Source organism: Macrotis lagotis, chromosome 4 (genome assembly GCF_037893015.1).
Source record: "Macrotis lagotis isolate mMagLag1 chromosome 4, bilby.v1.9.chrom.fasta, whole genome shotgun sequence".
Classification (NCBI taxonomy): Eukaryota; Metazoa; Chordata; class Mammalia; order Peramelemorphia; family Peramelidae; genus Macrotis; species Macrotis lagotis.
In genome coordinates, this window is record NC_133661.1 from 263,771,337 (window position 1) to 263,794,896 (window position 23,560).

Below are 23,560 nucleotides of genomic sequence, written 5' to 3' on the forward strand. Positions count from 1 at the left end.
GAGAAGTACTTTGCCTGTGATCCGAAGAAGCATCAAAACACTCAATCTGACGATGAGGAAGTACAAGCTCCTGCATCTAAAGACTAAAAAAAAGAAACCAGAAATTGGACTTAGGCTATGATAGAGCTCAGAAAAGACTTTGAAAATCAAGTGAGGGAGATAGAAGAAAAGTTGGGAAAAGAAATGAGAGAGATGCAGGAAAAACATGAAAATGAAGTCAGCAGGTTAGTCAAGGAGATCCAAAAAAAAAAAAAAATGCTGAAGAAACCAGCATAGGTCAAATGGATGAAACAGTTCAAAAAGTTATTGAGGAGAAGAATGCTTTAAAAAGAAGAATTGGCCAGATGGAAAAAGAGATAAGAAAGCTCTCTGAGAAAAACAAATTCTTCAGATGTAGAATGGAACTGAGGGAGGCTACTGATTTTATGAGGAATCAGGATACAATACTTCAAAAACCAAAAGAACGAAAAATGAGAAGAAAATGTGAAACATCTCATTGACAAAAACAACTGATATGGAAAACAGATTTAGTAAAGATAATTTAAAAATTAGTGGAATATCTGAAAGTCATGATCAGGAAAAGAGCCTTGACATCATTTTCAGAATTACCATAGGAAAATTACCCTGATATCCCAGAAACAGAGGGCAAAATAGAAATTGAGAGAATCCACTGATCTCCCCTGGAAAGTGATTAAAAAAAAACCAACCCCCAGGAATATTATAGGCAAGTTTCAGAACTCCCAAGTCAAAGAGAAAATATTACAAGGAGCCAGAAGGACACAATTCAAATATCATGGATCTGCAGTCAGGATTACACAGGACTTAGCAGCAACAACATTAAAACATTGTAGGGCTTGGAATATGATATTCTGGAAGGCAAAAGAGCTTGGAATGCAACTGAGAATCAACTAGCCAGCAAAACTGAACATCCTCTTCCAGAGAAAAAAATGGACTTTCAGTGAATCAGGGGAATTTCAAATGTTCCTCTTGGAATGGCCAGAGCTGAACAGAAGGTTTGATCTTCAAATACAGGACTCAATTGAAGCATAGAGAGTGGAGAAGGGTAAAATACGAGGGACTTAATGATGATGAACTGCATGTATTACTGCATAAAAAAATGATACTGATAATACTCATATGAACCTTCTCATTTAATAGAGCAGGTAGAAGGAGGTTTTATAGATGAAGCATAGGAGAGAACTGAATTTGAAGATATAATGTAGTGTAAAAGTGGAGTCATTGGCTATAAGGGAAATGTAATGGGAGAAAGAAAAAGGAGAGATGGAATAGGCTAAGATATTTCATATAATATTTTTTTTTCATTACAATGAGGTATTGCTATGATATGGAAGGGGGGAAGGCAAGGGGGAATGAGGGATTCTTCGCTCTCATCAGAGGTGGCTTGGAGAGGAAACAGCATATATACTCAATGGGGTATAGACATCTAGAACGAAAGAGAGAAGGAGGACGGGGGAAGGGGGGATGTGAGTGATGGAGGAGAGGGTGGATTGTGTGGGGAGAGTTGTCAGATATAACACATTTTCTTTTTTACTTCTTGCAAGGGGCTGGGATTTAATGGCCTATCCTTGACCATAGGGCTGGGTGGATGCTGGGCCTAAGGGGTGGTGTGTGGGCTCAGGGCCTCTTGGCATCACGGCCAGGGATCTGTCTGCTGCGCCACTCAGCTACACTGCAGCACATTTAAGAAGAGGGACAAAGTGAAAGGAGAGAGTAAGTATAGAATATGGTAGTGGAGAAGTACGAATGGATTGAGTTGCTAGCAGCAATGGCAATGGTGGAAAAATATGGAAGTATCATTTGTGATGGACTTCTCAGAAAGATTGTGATCCACTCGTGACAGAGCTGGAGGTATGGGAACACAGACCGTAGCATATTTTTTATTATTATTATTTTTTTGGAGGAGGTTTGCAGGGCAAATGGGGCTGGGTAACTTGTCTGGGGCCACACAGCTGGGTGATTGTTGGGTTTCTGAGGCCAGATTTGGACCTGGTTGCTCCTGGCTCCAGGTCTGGTGCTTTGTCCACTGTGCCATCTGGGCACCCCTACTATTACTATTATTATTATTATTATTATTATTACTATTATTATTATTTTGTTTTTTGCAGGGCAATGTAGTTGGCATGGCTTGCCTGGGGTCACATAGCTGGGTTATTGTTGGGTGTCTGGGGCCAGATTTGGGCTTGGGTGCTCCTGGCTCCAGGGTTGGTGCTCCATCCACTGCGCCACCTGGCTGCACCTATGATTGTTGTTGTTGTTGTTGTTGTTATTAATATTATCATCATTATCATCATCATCATTATTGTTATTTTATTTTTATTTTTAATTTTAATTTAATTTTTTTCTCTTTACTTTATCACTCATGCAGGTCTGTATTTTTTTGGGGGGAGGGCGTATTATGTTTACTCTTAAATAAGAATGTTTTAGTAATATATAAAAAACATTATTTGTATAAATATAAGAATAAATAAATAAATAAACAGAAAATGCTATCCACATCCAAAAAAAAAAACAAGAAAAAAGAGAATTTCCTGAGATATTGAAAGTGACTTGTCCAGAGTCTCAAAATCTGTGTGTCTCATAGATGAGACTTGCAACAAATTTTTCTGTCTTTCCACTCCCACATACTTTCCCAGTTTTTTTTTTTACTGAGAATTGATAGATATTATTTATAATGTTCACAACAACTTGTTCAGAATCTTTCCTTGTTTCTTTAGTCCTCAGTAGTGTTCTTATCCTGGACTTTTGACAAATATCTTAATCTATGACTTTATTGAAAAGAATGAGGTAATTAGATGATGTGATTTGTCAGAATGTCTTAGGATTGTCACATTTTAGGATTGTCCTTTTTCTCTGCTTAAAGATTTTTATTTAGTTCTTACTAAAGTTAAGCTCCTTACCTGTGCCATTAATCTGATTCTTTTCTGTTAGTTTTCCCTAGATGTAAAATCCAAACAAAACCTCCAACCTTTGCCTTGTCTCTTCTTATCCTTTCAATTCCTTTAAAAATAATTCAGTTTTTTCTTCTGGTTTAATTTCTGCTTTCATGTTTTGTGTTATAAATAATACTTTAGTTTTACATGTATATGGTTTCTAAATATGTATAAGTGAATATATTGGAGTTAGGTATTTTACATTTTTTTATTAAAAGGTGTATGCATATATGTGTGTGTGTGTGTGTGTGTGTGTGTGTGTGTATACACATATTCAGAACAGTTTGTCAGCTGTTACTTTCAAAACCTCACTGCGACTACCCCCTTAGATTTTGGCATCTCTTGTAATGTTATTTATTTGTCTAAGAGATAACTAAATGGAACAGTGAATGGAATGAATTTGGAGTTAGCAGGAACTGACTTCAAAGTCATTTAACTTTTGTTTGCCTCAGTTTTCACAATTGTAAAAAAAGGGGGGGTATAATAACAGCCCTTGTCTTGCAGGGTTATTGTAAGGATAAAACAAAATATTTGTAGAACACTTATTCCAGTACCTGTCAGTGTACCTTTCTGCCTTTTAAGTTTTCTTCCCTTCTTATCAGGACCGTAATCCATTAATAATCTCATCACCTCCTGAAATTTCCATTTCTCCCTATTGCTTAGAAGAATGCCAATGTCTCCACAATCCTAATGAAATGGAAACAAAAGCAAAACTATTTTATATATTACTCCAGAGCCAACTAGGTAGTGTAGTGGATACAGAACTGGATCTTCATTCAGGAAAATCTTGAGTTCACATATAGCTTCAGACACTTTTTTTTGCCATGTGACCTTCCACAAGTCAGTTAATGTTCTGGACAACTCTTTAAGCCCTGTGAGTTGTAGAAAGGTACTGATATGCATTGTTTTGGTGGTGGTGGGTGCTTCCTTAGCTGAGAGTTCCTGTACCAGTCAATCACAAATCCAGTCCCTAACTGTTTTGTGTTTATGAATTTTCTGTGGTTGGTTGTCTGATGTTTGGATTAAAAGAAAAATAATTTATAAATGTATTAGTTTTTTAGAATTAAACTATGATTTTTTTTTAGTGAGTACAAAAAAGAAATTGAATGTGAAATAAGGGGAACAAAACATGAATACAATGCAGATGTTAATATTCTTAGTCATTTTTATATATTTTTAAGTCATTATGGTTTAATCAGTTATCAAAGGCAAAATTTTTTCATGAACTAAATTTTTCTCTGTAACTACATAACAGGTTGTTATATGAAAATAAGCTACATAGATTATGAATTTAAATGATTATTTTATTTGTATATGAAACTAAATTTGTGGATGCAGTTTTGAAATATGATCCCTCTGCCATGGCTTGGATAAATTTTCAGTTTAAAAAGATAGTTTCCAATCTCACTTCAGTAAGTTGTTATTATTTTGAGCAATTCCTTCATTTTTTTGTACATTGTTATTTATATAATATTCTTATTCATAAAATGGGTACCTGTTAAGAAAACATCCACATAATTTTCTCAGTATAACACAATCTATATAACTGCTACTATTTGTGGAAAATTTGCTTGTTAGTATTTCTGCAGTTGTGGTTGAATATCTATTGATTCATGAAAAAGAATTTATGTATGTGTGTGGGGAAGGCAATCAAATTGGTTCTTTTTATTAAGTTGAAAGGAAAAATTTTTGTGAATTGAACTCTCAAGAAGTTGTGATTATTAATATTCTCTACATATAATATTTTGAATCATGTGGATTTGTGGTTTACCTGTTTAAGGCAGTGACTTCTAAAAGTGATATTTAGTCTTAGTAGCTTCTAAAAGTGGTGTTTCTCATGGAAAAAGTTTATATTTGTAAAGAATTGGGAATAGATTCATTTTTAAAAGCCATTTATGCTTATAAAATAGTTAGATAATCTTCATCTTGACTTACAAATTTTTCTGAAGTTTACATGACATATCATAATATGTTTTTGACTACTTATGTCATTATATTAAACATTTTGAAAGTTGCTATGTATATTTAAATCATAAAAAGTGCTGACATTCAAGTGCAGCTGTTGTGGTTGGAGCTCTGATTGGAGATACGATTTTATGCCAGTGTTTTCATAAGATCTTTTCAGTAGTAGCTTTCCAAATTTCAGTATATTGATTATTAAATATAAAAGGCCTGAAAAATCATAGCTCAGAAGAGCTAATTTTTGTCATGATGTTGATAAATTTAAATTGTAAGGGCTTAACAGAATTGCTTTAGTTTTCATGATAATAAAACTAAAAAGTTAAGGCCAAATGGCATAAATTGTAGTGAATATTTAGCTGTTATTTATTGAGCATGATCTATAGAGTGTCTTGAAAGACACTTTGAAAAGTGAGATTTTTAAAAACTTGAAACATTTTTATATAATTGACTTTAAACTTTGCTTGACAGCCTCCAATTCTAAAGATTTGTCTATGTATACAACTTTAGTGAAAATCTGTTTGAGTCAGGACTATCATTTTGACTAATTCATATAAACTTCAAGAAAAGTAACTTTTCTTGTAAAGGTGTTTATTTTTGAGAGTTTTGTTAATTATTTTGAAACTACAATACTTTTTATAATTAGAGTGAACACATTTAATTCTGATTGTCATGAGGATTATGATTATTATTATTAATGACCAAGTGTTATATTTGTTACATTTTATGTGGAGTTGATCTTAATCTTCATTAATTTTTAAAGAACGTAAATGATATAAACATTTTTAGAAGCTGAAAAAATAGTTAAATTTAGTTTTTGTTTTATAAAGGCTTCCAACTTTCTGAAGAATTATTTGTGGCTTAAAAGTGAACCTGAACTTGGCAAACTAATGATCTTGAAGGTCCCCTTAAATTGAAAAATGCTTTAGATAGACATAATAATGGAATCTCTATTTTTTCAAGAACGTGCTTAAAGAAATTTGAAGGAGCCTCCCTGTTATTAATTAAGGAAACCATCTAGAGGGGTTGAGGTGTGCACTATAGTAAAATTGTGGTTCATGGAGTCCTGAAGTGTTATGAATTAGGAAATCAGTTAATCAGTAGATATTTGTTGAGTTCTACTTTTAATCCATTATTCCTGTTTGTTTTATTCAAAGCTAAAGCAAGATGACTCCTACTTATACTGAAAACAAAAAATTCTCTTTTTGTAAAGAATATATTCATCATTCTGATTGACAACCTTTGGTTATAGACTTAATAATGTGTGTCACCATTATACTTTTATTTGTTGCTCAGATATCTTGCATTAAAAAAACAAAACAAGTTGCATGTTTTCCTATATTCTTATTGATTGGCATATCGCTAGCAGCATATTAATCAGTGACATGGTTAGAGGCCTTAGAAACCATCTTGTTCAGCTTCTCTAGTCTTAGCAGGTGAGCTCATTGAGCAAAATATAAACTCTTTAAGTTTAAGGTCAGGGACAGTTTAATTTTTAACTTTGTAGTGCCAGTATTTATATATAGTTCCTTGCATATAAAATAGACATTCTTGTGTATTAAATTTAAATGAAATTAAGGTACAGAGAGATAAAGTAATTTGCCAAAGTTTACAAGACTAGTTAGTGTAGAGCTAGCTATAAGGATAGAATGTTACATTTGTGTAGAAACAAAATATACAACTTCTTCCTTTTCCTTTAAATTCCTTATTCTCAAACAGTGGTGTCAAACTCAAATAGAAACCAATCCCAGAGGTCAAATATTGACTTAGAAAATCATAAATTAACATTATATTCATTGTTTTGTATTTTAACTTATTTTGTTAAGCATTTTCCTTAAAGGCAGTGAGGTGGTATAGTGGATAGAGTGCCAGGCTTAGAGTCAGGAAGATCTGAGTTCAAATTTGACTTCATACTTAATAGTTGTGTGAGCCTGGGCAAGTCACTTAACCCTGTTTGCTTCAGTTTTCTTATCTGTAAAATGAGCTGGAGAAAAAGATAGCAAACCACTCCAGTATCTTTTACCAAGAAAATTCTAAATAGGGACACAAAGAGTCAGACACAACTGAAAATGAGTACATATGGTTTTTAAGCTATACATACATATGTGTGTGTGTATATGTACAAACAGACACTGTATGACACAGACACAGTTGCTCTTCCAGAATAGGATCACCATTGGGCAGTACTCAGAGTGTGACCTGGAGACTCCTGGGAATCTCTAAAGTCAAAAGCATTTTCATCATAATACGAAGAAGCTTCAATTTCTAATAGATTAGTATCAGTAGCTATGACTCACATAAGCAAATTCTTTTGGAGGGGTTATTGCTCAACAATTTTACATGTATTCAGGGGTCCTGAAAACAAAAGTTTTGAAAATTACCATCTTGAGGAAAGAATTTGTACCATAATATAAAAGAATATATCCTCTCCCATCACTTTCAATCATTTCTTATAAAACAAGCAAAAAAAAAAAACCCAAACAAACCAGATCTGAATTCACATTTCAATGGCCTCTACCATTTCTAGGTTAAAAAGATTACATTATTATATCCCTATATACCTATGCCTGGAAAATGATAAAATAGAAAGTGTATGAGATTTGGGGAAGATTATTAAATTGCTTATTTCTGAGGGGGGATAAATGAAGATGAATGGATGAAGTGGGGCCTGATAAAGTCTCAAAAGAATTTGATAAGAGCAGTCATGGAAACAGTTTTTTAATACTTAAATAAGCTTTCAGTGAATCACAATTGTCATTTTGTAATTGCAAAATTTAATTGAGCCTCTTCAAAACAGTATGAATTCTAAATATTTTCTTAATGAATTTTTTTTAATGTTCAGATTAGAGCTTTCAAGTAAAAGGAATATGACTGGTTGAGAGAATAATATTAACACTGTGAAAAATCAAAATAAAACACAAATGGTAAACTGGTATTTTGGAAACTGGAAAGAAAGATTAAAAACTAAAGCATTTCCTTCTCAAACTTATTTCTTTATTCTGACATCTGTATTGAAAAATCTTCTTTCTCCTCCTCACCAAAAAAATTTGGAACCTATATCTGACAGTATATTCTAATATAAAGCAATCTAAATTACTGTTGGATTGAAGTGAAATTATTTCGATTGTATTTGAACTCAAAGTCAGAGAGCTTGATTGAAATCTCAGTTCACCCATGTGACCTTGGGCAAATCACTCAATCTTCTCTCTGGCCTCAGTTTCCTCATTTGTAAAATGAAGGGATTGGTCTAAATGACCCCTAAAACTTCTTTTGACTTTAAATTTATGATAATATGCAGGTTGAATCCATACTACCTTAAATGACTAGATTCTTAAAATGGTAAAAGACTTGTAAAGAAAAATGAATTTCTGCTATGTCTACTTTTAGCTGAAGTTACTAAACATCCTTTTCAGAAGAGGCATACTATTTAAATGTTACTTCATTTGACTCTTACAACCTTGTGAGGAAGGTGCTATTATTATTATCCTCATAAGGAAAGCGAGACAGAGTTCAAGTGATTTGTTCAGGGATATTCAGTAAGTATCTAAAACTAGATTTGCATATGTTATATACATATACAACATATACATTTTCCAGAAAATCTAAAACACAAACAGTAAACTCATGTTATCAATAAATCAATCAGTACAAGGCACTGTGCTAGGCATTGGGGATACAAAGACAAAAATGAAAGTCTTTTACCAATGTCCAACTCATGGGCTCTGCCACACTATGCACAATTCCAAGTGTTACCCAAACCAAATGTAAATATAACTGGTAAATGGATTTTTTTTTTATTGCTTTTGAATTGGTTATGTCTGACCCATTTGGAACTTTCTGAGTAAAGGTATTTAGAATAGTTTGCTACTCTGAAGAAGAATACTTGGCCAGGGTCCCACAGCTAGAAAATGTCTGGGGCTGAATTTGAATTCAGGTCTTCCTGACTCCAGACCTGGCACTCTTATCTACTACACCACCTTATTGCCCTTAAGGGAAATGTTTAGCAAAATAAAAAAAAATACAATACAAGCTGTATAATGTTCATTTAGGTTTTCTATGTCAATATTTGACCCTCTAAGTCAATATTTAAACTGAATCCATTATACCACCTGTCCCTTAAAAAATCTATATACTTTAAAAATTTTAAAATAATAATATTATAAAAATCATCATGGACTTCACATGGATTTTACATAGTTAAAGGACACCATATAAATCAGCCCCAAACTTATAAGTTATGATGATGTTTGTAAGAATAAGAGATATATTGTTATGTTCTCATGCAATTATGGTTTCTTCTGATGCAGTTTTTAACTTGACCAATAATGTGGATTTGGACAATACCAAAAAGAAAATGGAACTCTACCAAAAGGAAAACAAAGATGTCATTCAGAAAAACAAGTTAAAACTGGTAAATTACTTTTATTTTTTCCTTTATTTTAATAGAATTCGATGCTTCCAGTTGTTGCACTTTAAATGGCTTTTCCAAAAACAAAATCTACAAATTTTAGAGTCTAAAGGTTAGGTCAGATATAGAAGACATGTTGCAGTAATGAAAGCAACATGTTTTGTTGATATTGTTAAAAATATTTGAAAATGTTTATTCTTTCAAGATCTGAATGCATGAGTTTTATCTGCATATTAAATGTTAACTTTTGCTAGCATATATATTCTCTGCTAGGGGTTCATTTGGACAATAGCCATGAAAGACTCTGTTGATTCTTATGCTGGAAGAATAGTTGCTTTTTCATTTGAAAGGGAAAGAAAATTCCAGACACAGGCATTTATGTAGCTCCCAAGAGGGGGATGAGGAAAACAAAGACCCTGTTAATAAAAAAGTAAAATGAATTATAATAAACTAGAGAAACAAACTTGTAAGCTAAAGTCAATTTAGCTTATTTTGCTAGTTATTTTTCCCCCTTAATGTAATAAATGTCAGGGTTACTTTGACTTAATTTGATCAAAATAAATATCAGTCATCTTACTAAATTAAAAATTAATCTAGACAACTTATTGTAGGACCAAGAGAATGTATGTAAAATGCATTTTGCAAATAAAAAGGATTGTTATGTATATGATCTAATCACCAAAATTACATATTAACTTCAGTACTGTTTCCTCCTTAGGTCCTTAGATATGGAAAAAGGCAATTTAAAAAATGAATAAGTTTTTAGTTTGCTCTAAACGTGTTAGATCATATGCTGTTAGATCTAGAAAGAGACAATTTTCTAGCCTCTCTTACAACTTCCTCCCTCCCCTAGTTGAGAAGGCAAGCAGTTTTCTATAGATTATACATGTCCAGGCATAAAAAACATTTCCATATTGGTCATATTGAATCATGTAGTTTAAAGTTTTGGAAGTGGAATTCAAGTTGTTTTCCCTTCTTGGCCATTTCTCTCTTCTTCATTATATGCTTCCTCTCTTAAACCATACTTCTTCTGGAGTAGTTAAAGTCCTTTGATGTCTCACCTTGATGTCTCACCTTGATGTCTCCATTTCAATATTTCAAAAGACTTTGTGCATACTCCTTTATTTTTAGGTTGACTTTGTTAAAAGTACCTTGAGGATTTACTAATTGAATTGTCCCTATTTTTTAAAAAAATCATTGTGGAAATTGATCAAAAATGTCTTTTGCTTGCACTAAATTATTTATATAAAATAGTGGAGCAGAATGGTAGCATCAGAGATTTATCCTTAAATGAAATAAAAAAAATTATTTCATGTCAGGTACATTATTCAAGAAGAATTTCAGATAAAAGCTTTATCCATATTCTTTTCATGGTTTTAAACTAGAAAACTAGTGAGTTAGCTCATTCCAGCATAGTTGTATTGCAAAAGTAGTTATATTTACATTTCGAAGTGAAACTTTGAAAATAAATTTTTGAAAAATCACAGACATTATTGCCATGGATGCAGTTAGAACCATCCTTGCCTTTCTAGAATGTTTAGATTATTTAAGGCTAAATGTTCTCAGTAAATCAACACCATTTATGACTTGTTTACTGTATGTAGAACAATATACTTGGCACTATACTGGCTGCTTGTGTTACTAATGTTTTAAATAAACAAAATGAGCAGTATATTTCAAATGGAGATACAGGTTCCCTCATGTCAGTAGTTGAAGTATCATTGGGAAGTTTCCTTAAAATGGAAAGTGGAATGGAATGCCAGTATTTTTTATATGACTGGTATCTTTCACTAACTCCGAGGAATAAATTCTCTGGATTCCACCTTTGTGTTAAAAATGAATCAGAGGAATATTTTTGAAAAATACACCAATTTAATTTTTTTATTCTGATAAGTCTCTGTTCTGAATTTAGGCATGCAATAAAGTAATCTAGTTATGACATAGAGAAACTGCTGGGAGAAAAGTTTTTGACTCAGAGGGCCAGTCATTCTTTTCAGGATTCTGTCAACAAGAATATCATTTAGATTCAGTAAAATTAGTGGGTTTTTTAGGGTTTTTTTTTTTTTTTTTCTAGGCAATGGGGTTAAGTGTCTTGCCCAAGGCCACACAGCTAGGCAATTATTATGTGTCTGAGGTCGGATTTGAACCCAGGTACTCCTGACTCCAAGGCCGGTGCTCTATCCACTGTGCCACCTAGCTGCCCCTAGCATTTCTTAATATGAAGAGAAGTCTATAGAAATTGTAGTCTGCCATATTATTAAGTACAAGTATTTCTATTTGGTGACTGTTAGTGTATTACACTGGAAGATGAAATTTAATTCTGAACTAGTCTTAGTGAGGGGACAGCTAGGTGATGCACTGGGTGCTAGAGCACTGGGTTCTATCTAGAGATAGGGGGCCCTGGAATCAAGAGGACCTGGATGACTGTGCACAGTACCCTCTCACTCATATCCAATTCAGTGCATGTCATAATACCACCTCTCTGATGTCATGGTATTCTTCAAGAATGAAGGACAAACAAGTCTTAATGAAGACAGCACATTTCCTATTTTTTAGTTTTCTAGATTAGTTTAAATGGATTGTTGGGTAAAACTGTAACTTCGGAGAAGGAAGAGTTACATAGGTAGCCATTTTTCCCTCTTAAAATTTGAATAATGCAGATATTATTTACTTCTTCTCTCTCCCCTTACCCCACCCTACCCTACCCTACTCCCTAAGAATTGAGCATAAAATACATTTTTGTAAAGAGAATCCTGGTGACCATTGTTATAAAATTAGAATCTTATTCTCATAGCAGAATTGTTGAATGAATTGAATATTAATAAAATGTATAATTTCCTTGGTTTTGTAGACATTATAGTGTGTAATTGTGCCTGATACTTTTTGTCTAACAGTGAAAAGTGCCCTTTTCTCTCAGACAATTTCCTGATTCTGGGCTCTCCTATGGGCTCGCAACCTCCCCATCTCCCATGGAAATACTTTTTTGATTCTATAGTTATGATGCTTGGACACCCCCCCCCCCCATTTAATTTGTTAAGTATTTTAAGTTATTTATTCATTATGAGACTTAGACTCCATGGGCAGTGAAGCTCTGTTACGATCTTGTTCCTCACCATTGCCTCTTGGAACTCCTACATCCTTCTAAAAGCCTTTTCTTATTCCCCGTGATTAGCTTTCTGTTGTCCTGTACACTTTGTGTTTCTTTTTAATAGAACCTTTATTTACTTATCTGTGAACATTTTGTACATCATAGATTCCTTTGCCAGTTGATGAAGTCAATGGATTCCTCAGAATATTTTTTAAATAAAATAAAAATGATAGGAAACTAGTTATGTTGAAAGAAGATATACATTAGTTTTCCTTTCCAAGTTCACAAAATCTTGCCCTAGTTGGATGTAAAGTTCTAAGGAATAGAGTATGCCTGACTTCTATTTGTAATCTTGAGCACCTAGCACAGTTCTTGGCACATACATAAGCTCTTATAATGATAGTTGATTGATCAGTTTCTCAGCCAGCTCAAATGATCATTATGTATTGATTGGTCTTTCTTTTAATGTCTTCTGTCTTCAGTGCATCTGTCACACAATTTCTTTCTACACAGCTATGCTTATGTCACTTCTCTACTCAAAAATTTTCAGTTACTCCCTGTTGCCTATATATAATGAAATATAACCGCTGTAGTCTGGCATTTATGACACTGTATTTCCAACCTATCTTTTCAACCTTATTTCAAACTATTTCCTTTCATGTTCACGAAAATCAAGCTAAATTGAACTACTATTCTCTAATTTTTATCTTCATGTATTTCAATAGATCAACCCTCATTTCTGAAATGTGCTTCCTCTTCATCTTTGTTGAAATCTTTATTTTTCTTCAAGGTGCAGTCTACTTCTCATGAAAGATTCTTTGATTGTCCACCTATCCTTCACTTTCTTCATCCTCCCTTCTTCCCACACCCTGACACAACCCAAATGAAAGTGGATTGGCCTTCCTAAAATTTTTCTTAAGACTTTTATTTGGTTCTCTCCTTTGCCTCATTTACATTATGTTTATTTTCATATTTATTTGTATATTTCTCATATACCTCCAATAAGCTTTTTGAGGTCAAGAACTATGCCTTTGTCATTTATCCCTAGTATTTGACACGGTGAGTACCTTACATCTAGTAGATGCATAATATCAGTTTGTTTGATTGAAGTGATTTTGGCAAAATCCTTAAGGGCCTAAATGCTCTCTAGCTTCTTTACTATTCCTTTGTTCAGTGCAGCTTGTTGAATGGTGGATTTTACAATTAGTTATTTAGGATTAATTCAAGGTATTCAAGAGATTGTATGTTGTAAGTACCGTATGGTGTGCATAATAAATGCCATAGAAATTTAGAGGAGAGCCTGAAGTGTGAGGATCAGCAAGTCAGTGAAGCCTTCATAGAGATGATAGGGCTTGAAGCTGAATTTTGAGGGACTCTGACCAGTGGAGAGAAAGAGGGAATCTCTTTCTTAGTTAGGTATTAGAGAGAGAGAGAGACAGACAGAGACAGAGACAGAGACAAAGAGACAGAGAGAGACAGACTGACCTTGGTTGGAGGAAATCATCCTGGAGAAGAGGTGAAGCTTAGAGGGAGACCTAGATTGTTGTGAGAGTCAAATGTTTGACTGAGTTCTGCAGACATACCTTATAGAGGGCAAGCATCCATTCCTTTTTTGAACCTTTGGAAGTGTTGATACCTGTTTTGATGGCTTTTAAGTCCTCTGAAATGAAGCAATATATGATCCTTATGACTTTTAATTGTTATGATTTGGCATCTGGTTGTAGTACAGTTTTAGTAGAGCATTTTCTGAGGAGTCTTTCAGGTTTTTTTGAGTAGTGGGTTATGATCAGAGAGTGAGATGAAATATTAGTTCCAAAAGAAGCAGAAATTATTATTCTATGAAAATCATTGATGGACAATTCTTTCTCAACTGGTAAGAATGTTCACAACATTATAGTCTGTTGAAGTTTGTATATAGAGTCTATATTTGTTGGTAAACTCCCTATGTTAAGCAAGTGTTATGACTGTTTTAGACTCGGGAACAGGAGGAGTTGGAAGAAGCTTTAGAAGTGGAACGACAAGAAAATGAACAAAGACGACTCTTTATACAAAAGGAGGAACAACTGCAGCAAATTCTAAAAAGGAAGAATAAGCAGGCCCTCTTAGATGAACTGGTAAGTTGTACAGTTGTCTCAGTCATTTCCAAGTCTTTGTGACCCCATTTGGTGTTTTCTTAGCAAAGATATTGGCGTGGTTTGCCAATTCTATTTTCCAGCTCATTTTACAAATGAGGAAGCAGGGTTAAGTGACTTTGTTGGGCTCACATAACCTATATGTCTGAGGATGGATTTGGACTTGGGTCTTCCTTACTCTAGGTCTGGTGCTCTATCCACTGGGTTACTTAGCTGCCTCAGTTGGTAAGTATATAGTATAATTTTATAGGGAAATATTTATCAGTTCAAAATAAAAACCTTCAGTGTTAATTCTCTGGATTGATGCTAGATGTTATACATTTAAATGAAATTTCAAGCACTTGGAGCTGTGTTCTTTTTTTTTCCTTCAAGATTTTATTTATTTTGAGTTATATAATTTTTCCGTAATCTTACTTCCCTTCCCCATCCCCCACAGAAGGCAATTTGCCAGTCTTTTCATTGTTTCCATGGTATACATTGATCCAAATTGAATGTGATGAGAGAGAAATCATATCCTTAAGGCAGAAACATAAAGTAAAAGAGGTAGCATGATCAGACAACAGTATATCAGGTTTTTTCCTAAGTTAAAGGTAATAAGGGGTGGCAAGGTGGCATAGTGGATAAAGCACAGGCCCTGGAGTCAGGAGTACCTGGGTTCAAATCCGGTCTCAGACACTTAGTAATTACCTAGCTGTGTGGCCTTGGGCAAGCCACTTAACCCCATTTGCCTTGCAAAAACCTAAAATAAATAAATGAATGAATGAATGAATGGTAATAGTCCTTGGTCTTTGTTCAAACTCCACAGTTCTTTCTCTGGATACAGATGGTATTCTCCATTACAGACAGCCCCAAATTGTCCCTGATTGTTGCACTGATGGAATGAGCAAGTCCATCAAAGTTGATCATTGCCCCCATGTTGCTGTTAGGGTGTACAGTGTTTTTCTGGTTCTGCTCATTTCTCTCAGCATCAGTTCATGCAGATCCTTCCAGGCTTCCTTGAATTCCCTTCCCTCCGGGTTTTTAATGGAACAGTAGTGTTCCATGACATACATTGTCCCCAATTGAAGGACATTTACTTGATTTCCAATTCTTTGCCATTGCAAACAGGGTTGCTATGAATATTTTTGTACAAGTGATGTTTTTACCCTTTTTCATCATCTCTTCAGGGTATAGGCCCAGTAGTGGTATTGCTGGATCAAAGGGTATGCACATTTTTGTTGGCCTTTGGGGGGCAGTTCCAGATTGCTCTCCAGAAAAGTTGGATGAGTTCACAGCTCCACCAATAATGTATTAGTGTCCCAGATTTCCCACAACCCTTCCAACAGTGATCATTGTTGGAGCTGTATTCTAACTCTGACTCTGAACTGGAATTTGGTATTACTTGTATCCATTGTGGATTCTATTTTACTATATTTAATATTGAAAATTATCAGAGGGACATTATATCAGTGACACTACTCTCTTGTTTCTCTTACCTCTCTGATCAATACTTTTTAGACTCTTTTGCTGGATCTTCATGTTGTTCTCATTAACTGATTGTCCTACAAAGGTCTGACTTTGACCTTCTTTCTGATCTCATCTACTCCCAGATTTATTTATCTAACCTTCACCTTTCTCTTAAGTTTGAGTATTGTGTCTGTTGAGCAATTTAAAGTAGATCATAGACATCTAATACTTAAAATTCAAATTCAACCTCAGACACTTAATAATTGCCTAGTTGTGTGACCTTGAGCAAGTCACTTAACAACATACCTTTAAATTAAAAAAAAACCCTTCCAGATCACATTTTAAAAAAAAGAAAATAAGGAACTTTACTTTTATAAGAGACTTTGGGATCATAAAAGAACTTTGTGATTGAGAAAGCAATCTTACCTGATTTTGTCTTCATTTTTAGTTATGGTTCATCTGTACTCTCTGTTCCAGATATTCATATTGTTGGAAAATCTCCACAGAGTATACGTGGAAATGCATAGTAAAATCTGTATATTGGGCATTTTTCATCCACTTCATCTTTCTTATATGAATGATTAAGTAACATTCTTTGAGTGATTACTGATCTCTTCCAAGAGTCTATGTAATGTATTAATGCATGATTTAATCAGTACAATCTGTAAAAAGGAGCATTTGTAAAACCCCAACAGGCATAGGGACTTCCTACTCCACCTGGACTCTTGTATCTCTTTTATCATTTATCTGTGTATAGTCTGGACATCAACACATTAAAAAATGTGATCAGATTTGTAAGCAAAACAAAACAACAACAAAGAATAATGTGGTAAAGATATAGGATGCAATTGAAATTGAATTATCTACATTATTTAAACAAGTAATTGAAAGTCAAAAATGGGAAATGTATCAACATCAGCTATATTAATTTCATTTAGACATTTAACTAGTGTGGGGTTAATTTACAGAACAAGGCAAATATCACAAACCCAAAAATTGTCTTAGTCAACAAAATGTGTGACTAATTTGACAAATGGAGAACCCTAATACCAAGACAACAGTGAACTAAAAATTAACTGAAAAATATAGAGAATATAAAATACTGTTGTGCTTATTGTTTGCTGATCATGAAGAAAGACTTTGATTTGACAGAAAAATGCCACTTTTTAAGCTCTTTTACATCAAGGTGTTTCCAATCTACACATAAAAATCCATTTAGGATTTATTAGAATATAAACCTGATTTGGAGGTTAACAAAGATTTTAGAGCAATTATTTTTATTCAGTCCTTCAGAGTAAATAGTTTTTACTTCACTGAGCTGATCCAAATGAGAATCTCTCCTTTAAAGTTGGTGTTTCATGAAGCAAGAGGAGAAGTTATTTAAAATATATTTTGCGTGTAATCTGGAGTTAATATAATTTTTGTGAGTTTTTTTCACTTCCTGTTTTCTTCATCTGTAAGTGATTACAAGTGCATTCTGATTAACTCACATAATAAGGAAATAATAATCCTGAATGATTTATAATGTGTATTAGCAAACAATTAAATATAGTAGATTTAGTTAGGGTGCCATTATGGTTTTAATCTATAGTTTTCACTCTTTATATTATTTCATCTCTTTATATTACTTATTTTAATTGTTTAATTTTTAATTCACATTTACGTTGGAACCTGACATTCCTTTTGCTTCTTAAAAGACATATTTTAAAGTTACTGTTTCTACAAAGTTTTAGAAATTTTAGTGTTTAGGGTATATGAGGTTATGGATAGAGGTGAGTAATGAAATAAGAATGGAAAGTTAGATTCAGGCTAGTCAGTGTTCTCTATTTTTAAAAATGAGTTAATTTAGACAGTGGCACCTTTTTGTTATGTCTTTTGGTGGGAAGGAGGATGGTTTTCTTTTTCCATTGATTGGATTTGGAACATATACCAAAGTTCTCTTTTTAACTTTACAGCCGAAAAGTCTTGGCATAATGTATGGTTATCAGGATTCTAACTTTATGGTACTAACACATACAGTGTAGCCAATCAGATATAATATTGCTTAGAAAGTTCATGCATTTAAACTGTGTTATAATTCAAAGTGTTTCTTTAATGCTTTGGAAAATTTTTTTTGAATAATTTCTTGATACATTAAAACATTTACACTCTGAAAATTCCATAGCATATAAAATTTTGTATGCGTTAATATTGTCTAATATTGCTTGATTTTTATTAGAAATATCGTTTGCCAGATGGCTTGCCAAAAAGCAGTTTAAAAATAATCTTTTTAATGTGATCATTATAAGGCTTTTAACGAGCATAACAGGCAATCTTATTAAAGTTTCTTTAAATATTAAACAAGTTAGCTTAAGGTAATAAATGTAGACCAGGGTGACTTTCAAGGTAAAATGTCAAGCTCTGAGAATAAAATCACTTGAAAGCCTGAATCTGCATTTTATACCTTCACCAGAACCCATGCATTTGATGGAGTTTATTTTACTTTATTGGGTATAAGCAGAGTTTCTGCTTAATTCTACTTTAATACTCACAAAAGCTTTTAGGCTATAAATTTTTGTGAGTAATATATCAGAATTGAGCAGGTTAGAGGCAGAGGTGAAACACTCATAAAGAAAATCCTGCACCTCAATACCAGATTTGTTTTCAGCCTTTTAAGAGTTTTAACATTTATTAAAATTTAGTTATTTTAACTCTTTGAAACCCCTAAACTCTCTAGCCTTTTTTGGGAGGAAAGATTAAATCTGAATTAAGTCAGGGTCAAGACTGGATTATCATCTTTTCTTTTTTTAGAAAGATTTTATTACTGACCTTAAAAAAAAAGCCTTGTCATTTCTAAATAACTCATCCTTATCAAAGAATCTTCCCTTGAAACAAACAAGTAGAATGAAATTGAGAAAATCAATATAATTTGCTGCTTTATCTATCTAATAAATGTATGCTTTTGGTGATCATTGATTTAAGAGGTCCTATTGTCATTGATCAGAGTTTTGAAATCTTTCCATGTTGTTTTTAATTACATTAATATGTTCATTGCAGCTAAAATAATACTGCAGTTTATTAGGATAACTTAAAATAATAATGTCGTGCTTTAATTATCTGTGGCACAGAAGTACAGTGTTTCTCATATGTTTGATGGAGTGACCTTTTGATTGTTAAATATGGCTAAATAATTCATCCAAAAATATTTATTCATTATTTTTAATATATAAAAACAGCCCTTTTCCTCAAGGAGTTTACCATCTTTTCAGAGGGACAACATGTACTTATTTAGATATGTACATTTTGAGCAGAAGTCACTAGAAGCTGGCAACATCAGGAAAGAGAATCTCAGGGTTAGATAGAATACTGCTTGACTAAATGGTAGTTTGGATAGAAGCAAGTAATATGTAATAAGGATGGAAAGTCAGATTTGGACTAGTCAGTGTTCTCTATCTTTAAAAATGATTAATTTTGTTAATTGCTTAAAAATGTCACAAGTCTTACTTCCCACCTCATGTGTGTGCGTGTGCGTGCTTATGCAAGGGTTTTAATGTTGTCTGTTACTTCAGATTTACTTACGAAACTTTTCTTTCATGAATACAGTAACTTTAATTCCTGAGAAATAGTATATATTTCAGTCAGTAAGCATGTATTACTTGAATTTTTTGTCTTGTGCTTGTGCTTAAATTTAAATATTTGAATTCAACCACATAATCTTTCTTCTACAAGTTATATGGAGGTGAGGGGAAAGAAAAGGAGAAGGGAATTAGAATTTGCTTTCTTAAGTTAAGAGGATCTGAGTTAAAAATGCTATTTACTATTCATGTGACCGCATAGGCAAATTACTTAACCTTTCTGAACCTCAGGTTCTTTATTTGCAAATTGAGGGGATTGAATAAGATTATCTCTTGGTTCTTCCAACTGTCAATTTTTTGGCATGATGTAAAATGAATAGGTTGATTCTTATGACTTCAAGCTTTAGCAACTGTTTTAGAAATTTTCTGGCAATTTGGGTGTTATCAGGGAAGAGGGAAAGACGCTATCATTTATATAACTCCTATGTGCCAGGCACTGTGTTATGTGCTTTACAAATATTATCTCATTTATTTTTCACAACCAGCCTCCATTTTACAGTTTAGAAAACTGTGGCAAACATAGGTTAAGTCACTTGCAGGCATCACAAAATCTGAGGCTGTATTCAAACTTAGGTCTTTTTGACTTGGGGCCCAGTGCTTTTGCAGTGTTGTACTTGCTATCTCACTTTGGTTATTTTCTTGCTACCATTATCTTTTTCTTTCATCTTTTTCTTCTGTGAATATGGAAAAATCACTTGCTGCAGATATGTATTATTATTTATTTTTGATCTTCAATGTCAAGAACAAGTGAAGAATCTGGATATGATTTAGCTTCACCTTTAGCTCCACAGTAGTTAAAGTTAGAGTACTTCAGCATACCTATATGTAATTAGTCTTTTTAATAGCAGTTATTCAACTAGTACTTCTTCTGGTTCTGTAATATATAAGTTGTGCATGCCTTTGTGTGTGTGTATGTATATATATATACAGCTGTTCTATTTTAGCAAAAATGTAAAATTTAAGTGTCTATCATTTTGTAACTTAATTTTTAAAAAAATTGGCTGAAGTCCCTAAAAATGTTAGTAAAGGAGAAAAAAATATGCTGTTAGTTGCACCTACAATAGTGCCATTGTGTAACAAAGACTAAGGATCGTTTCCAAACGGCCTCAGGTGAAATCAAATGGGAAACAATTTCAAACTGGTTCAAGTTCATTGGTAAAAAGAATGTGTCTTAGATAAACATCTGATCCAAGTTATATTACTTTGTACTATTTTTCTGTGTTTAACTTACAATGTTTTTTATTTTAATAATTTAGTTGTATTTGGGGTTTGGAACATGAGCCTACATTTTTAAAAAAAATCACCAAAAACTAAAACTTTTTCACAATTTATTCTGATTAATGAATCTCAGTAGTTTTTACTTATAACCAACATTGTTAATATTTTTGTAACTTGCTTTCTATAAAGAGAATATGATGTTATAGCAGTGCTTATGGATAAGGTTACAGTATAAGATTTTAGACTTTTTAAAAATGTTTTTATTCATAATGTGTTTTAACTTCAATTACAGGAGAGTTCTGATCTGCCTGCGGCTCTGCTTTTAGCACAGCATAAGGATAGATCCACACAGCTGGAAATGCAACTAGAGAAAACTAAACCAGTAAAACCAGTGACTTTCTCCACGGGCATCAAAATGGTAAACCTTTGGTTTTACTTCTTTGAAAGTGACATACATTTATTCAGTGATCACAGTTCTGTAAAATTTAAACTATTATTATATTTTTATCACTGCAAATAGAAAATGCAACTAAATGGTTTTCAGCAGTTAGAACAAATGTCTGAATCAAGAAGGTTGCTACATAAGAACACTCAAATGAATAGTTTAATAATTTTATTAAAATGGCAATAGATTCATATTTTTAGTATATTAAGTAGGAAAAATGGCATTTTTTCTGTGGTAACTTGAAATTATTTTTGAAGAGACTTTTTTTGCAAAAATTCAATGTATTATATATCTCACAGTTTTAGAAATGAGGAAAAAAGAGTATTGTTAAAAGAAAATTCACAAAACTGAATTGGGGCTTAGTTGTGATTTTATTCTAGATAGCTATATTTTCCTTTACTGGTTTACCTTTTCTGATTACTGGAAGAATACATGTTTAATCACTGTTGCTATTTCTCCTAGTATGTAATTTATAATTGTTTATTGACTGATGATTGATTTTTCACCAGTTTACTGTTTAGTTTAGTTTTTTTTTTTTTTTTTTTAGGTTTTTGCAAGGCAAATGGGCTTAAGTGGCTTGCCCAAGGCCACACAGCTAGGTAATTATTAAGTGTCTGAGACCCAGATTTGAACCCAGGTGCTCCTGACTCCAAGGCCTGTGCTTTATCCACTACTCCACCTAGCCGCCCCCTTTGTTTATTTATTTATTTGTTTGTTTATTTACTCATTCATTCATTCATTCGTTTGTTTGTTTATTTATTTTTACTGTTTAGTTTTTTGCATTAAATTATTATATTAACACCAAAACATGAAAGCAAAATATTAAAGTATCTGCTTTTGCCCTAAATCTACTCCAAATACAGCATTTCCTAAAAAGTCTTAGTCTAAATTTAAGGTAGTTTAATAGCTTAGAGCTGCATTGCTATTTGAGACACCCTGTATGAAAATTAGAAATTTACTTATAATAACGTTGAATTTTTTTCTTATCTTATGTTCAGAAAGGAATAATTTGGAATTCAAAATAAAGTTTTCATTAAATTTTTACTTTGGAGCTGGTGTCTAAAATGAGTTATTTAATGTAGATATTAAATAAAAAATGCAAATTCCTTTTTTAAAAAATTTGTAGCTAGGCTTATCAATTAATTTAAAAATTATGTTTCTTATTTAATCTTTTTTATGTGATGACTGTAAATTGCCTGTCTTTGAAATCATGTAAATATATTTTAAAAGCCTTTATGTTTAGTTTTGTTCCAAACTTTATTGTTATCATCAGATGAATAGACTGAAAAATTCAAATAAATTTTATTTCCAGACCAGTTATTCCATGGTATAGTCATTTAATTCCTTCTTTGACCCTGTTCAATAACTGTCAATGGAAGCAATCAAACATTCAAAATGAGGGATGAATTCTTGCCCCAATTTCTTGGCTTTTAAAAAAAGTCAGCTAAACAAATTAACTAACAACTATAATTTTGGTTTTCTGTATTCTTGACTTATTTAAAGTTCCACCCTGTTTTCCTTTATTATCTTAGTCTGTTTACAATTTCTGGTTTGATTTCATTCCATTTCAGTTCATAGAAATCTTTACATGCTTCAATTATTCTGTTTTGTTTAGTTTTGATTGGTGTAATATGCTTCTACTCTAATTATTTCAGTGCTAAAAAATTGCCTGGGGCCCCCTGGGATGGTAAGTGATTTGCCCATGGCAGCTTATCCAATATATTTCAAGGGCAGGATTTGAATTCATTTCTTTTAGATCATTATACCATTTTTATGGCACTATAATATTCTATTATATTAATATAACATTCTTAAAGCACCATAATATTCTAATGCATTGATACAATATAACATTTTGTCCTCTAATGATTGTTTCTTTTTTAATTAAATGCTTGAAAAACTGGATAGCTCTATGGAGCTACCACTGGAATAGATTCTACTGGATCAGTAATCTAAATTTTAAAAATTCATTTAAAAAACTTGAAGAAATAGCCAGATTATATTTATCTGAGGTATGAAGAGGATTTTTTCTATTATTCAAGGCAGAAGGATTTACAGTTTCCTGCCTCCCCTTATATTCCTCCTCCTCCTCCTCCCTTCCCTCCCCTACCCCAAACTTGACTCCAAACTGTTATTCTCTCTACTTTTGCAACAAGTTTTTATGGCCAATCCTTGGATTTTTCTTCTCCTAATGATAGAAATGGGAATCAGTCAGATACGCATGAGTGAGATTCCTTTTCCTTTGCATATAACTAATGATCCTGACCTTCACTGAGCATTCAGATGGCATCCCTCCCTG

The 23,560-nt window shown here is 32.9% G+C and overlaps 1 protein-coding gene across 1 annotated transcript in view; it reads left to right on the forward strand.

The window, feature by feature from the left end:
* MNAT1 (MNAT1 component of CDK activating kinase) overlaps window positions 1-23,560 on the forward strand; it is a 303,321-nt gene that overhangs the window by 155,043 nt on the left and 124,718 nt on the right. Inside the window, exons 4-6 of the mRNA XM_074235952.1 lie at window positions 9,218-9,321; window positions 14,380-14,520; window positions 21,109-21,234. Of these exons, the coding sequence (XP_074092053.1) occupies window positions 9,218-9,321; window positions 14,380-14,520; window positions 21,109-21,234 (371 nt within the window). The remainder of the gene's footprint in view (window positions 1-9,217; window positions 9,322-14,379; window positions 14,521-21,108; window positions 21,235-23,560) is intronic.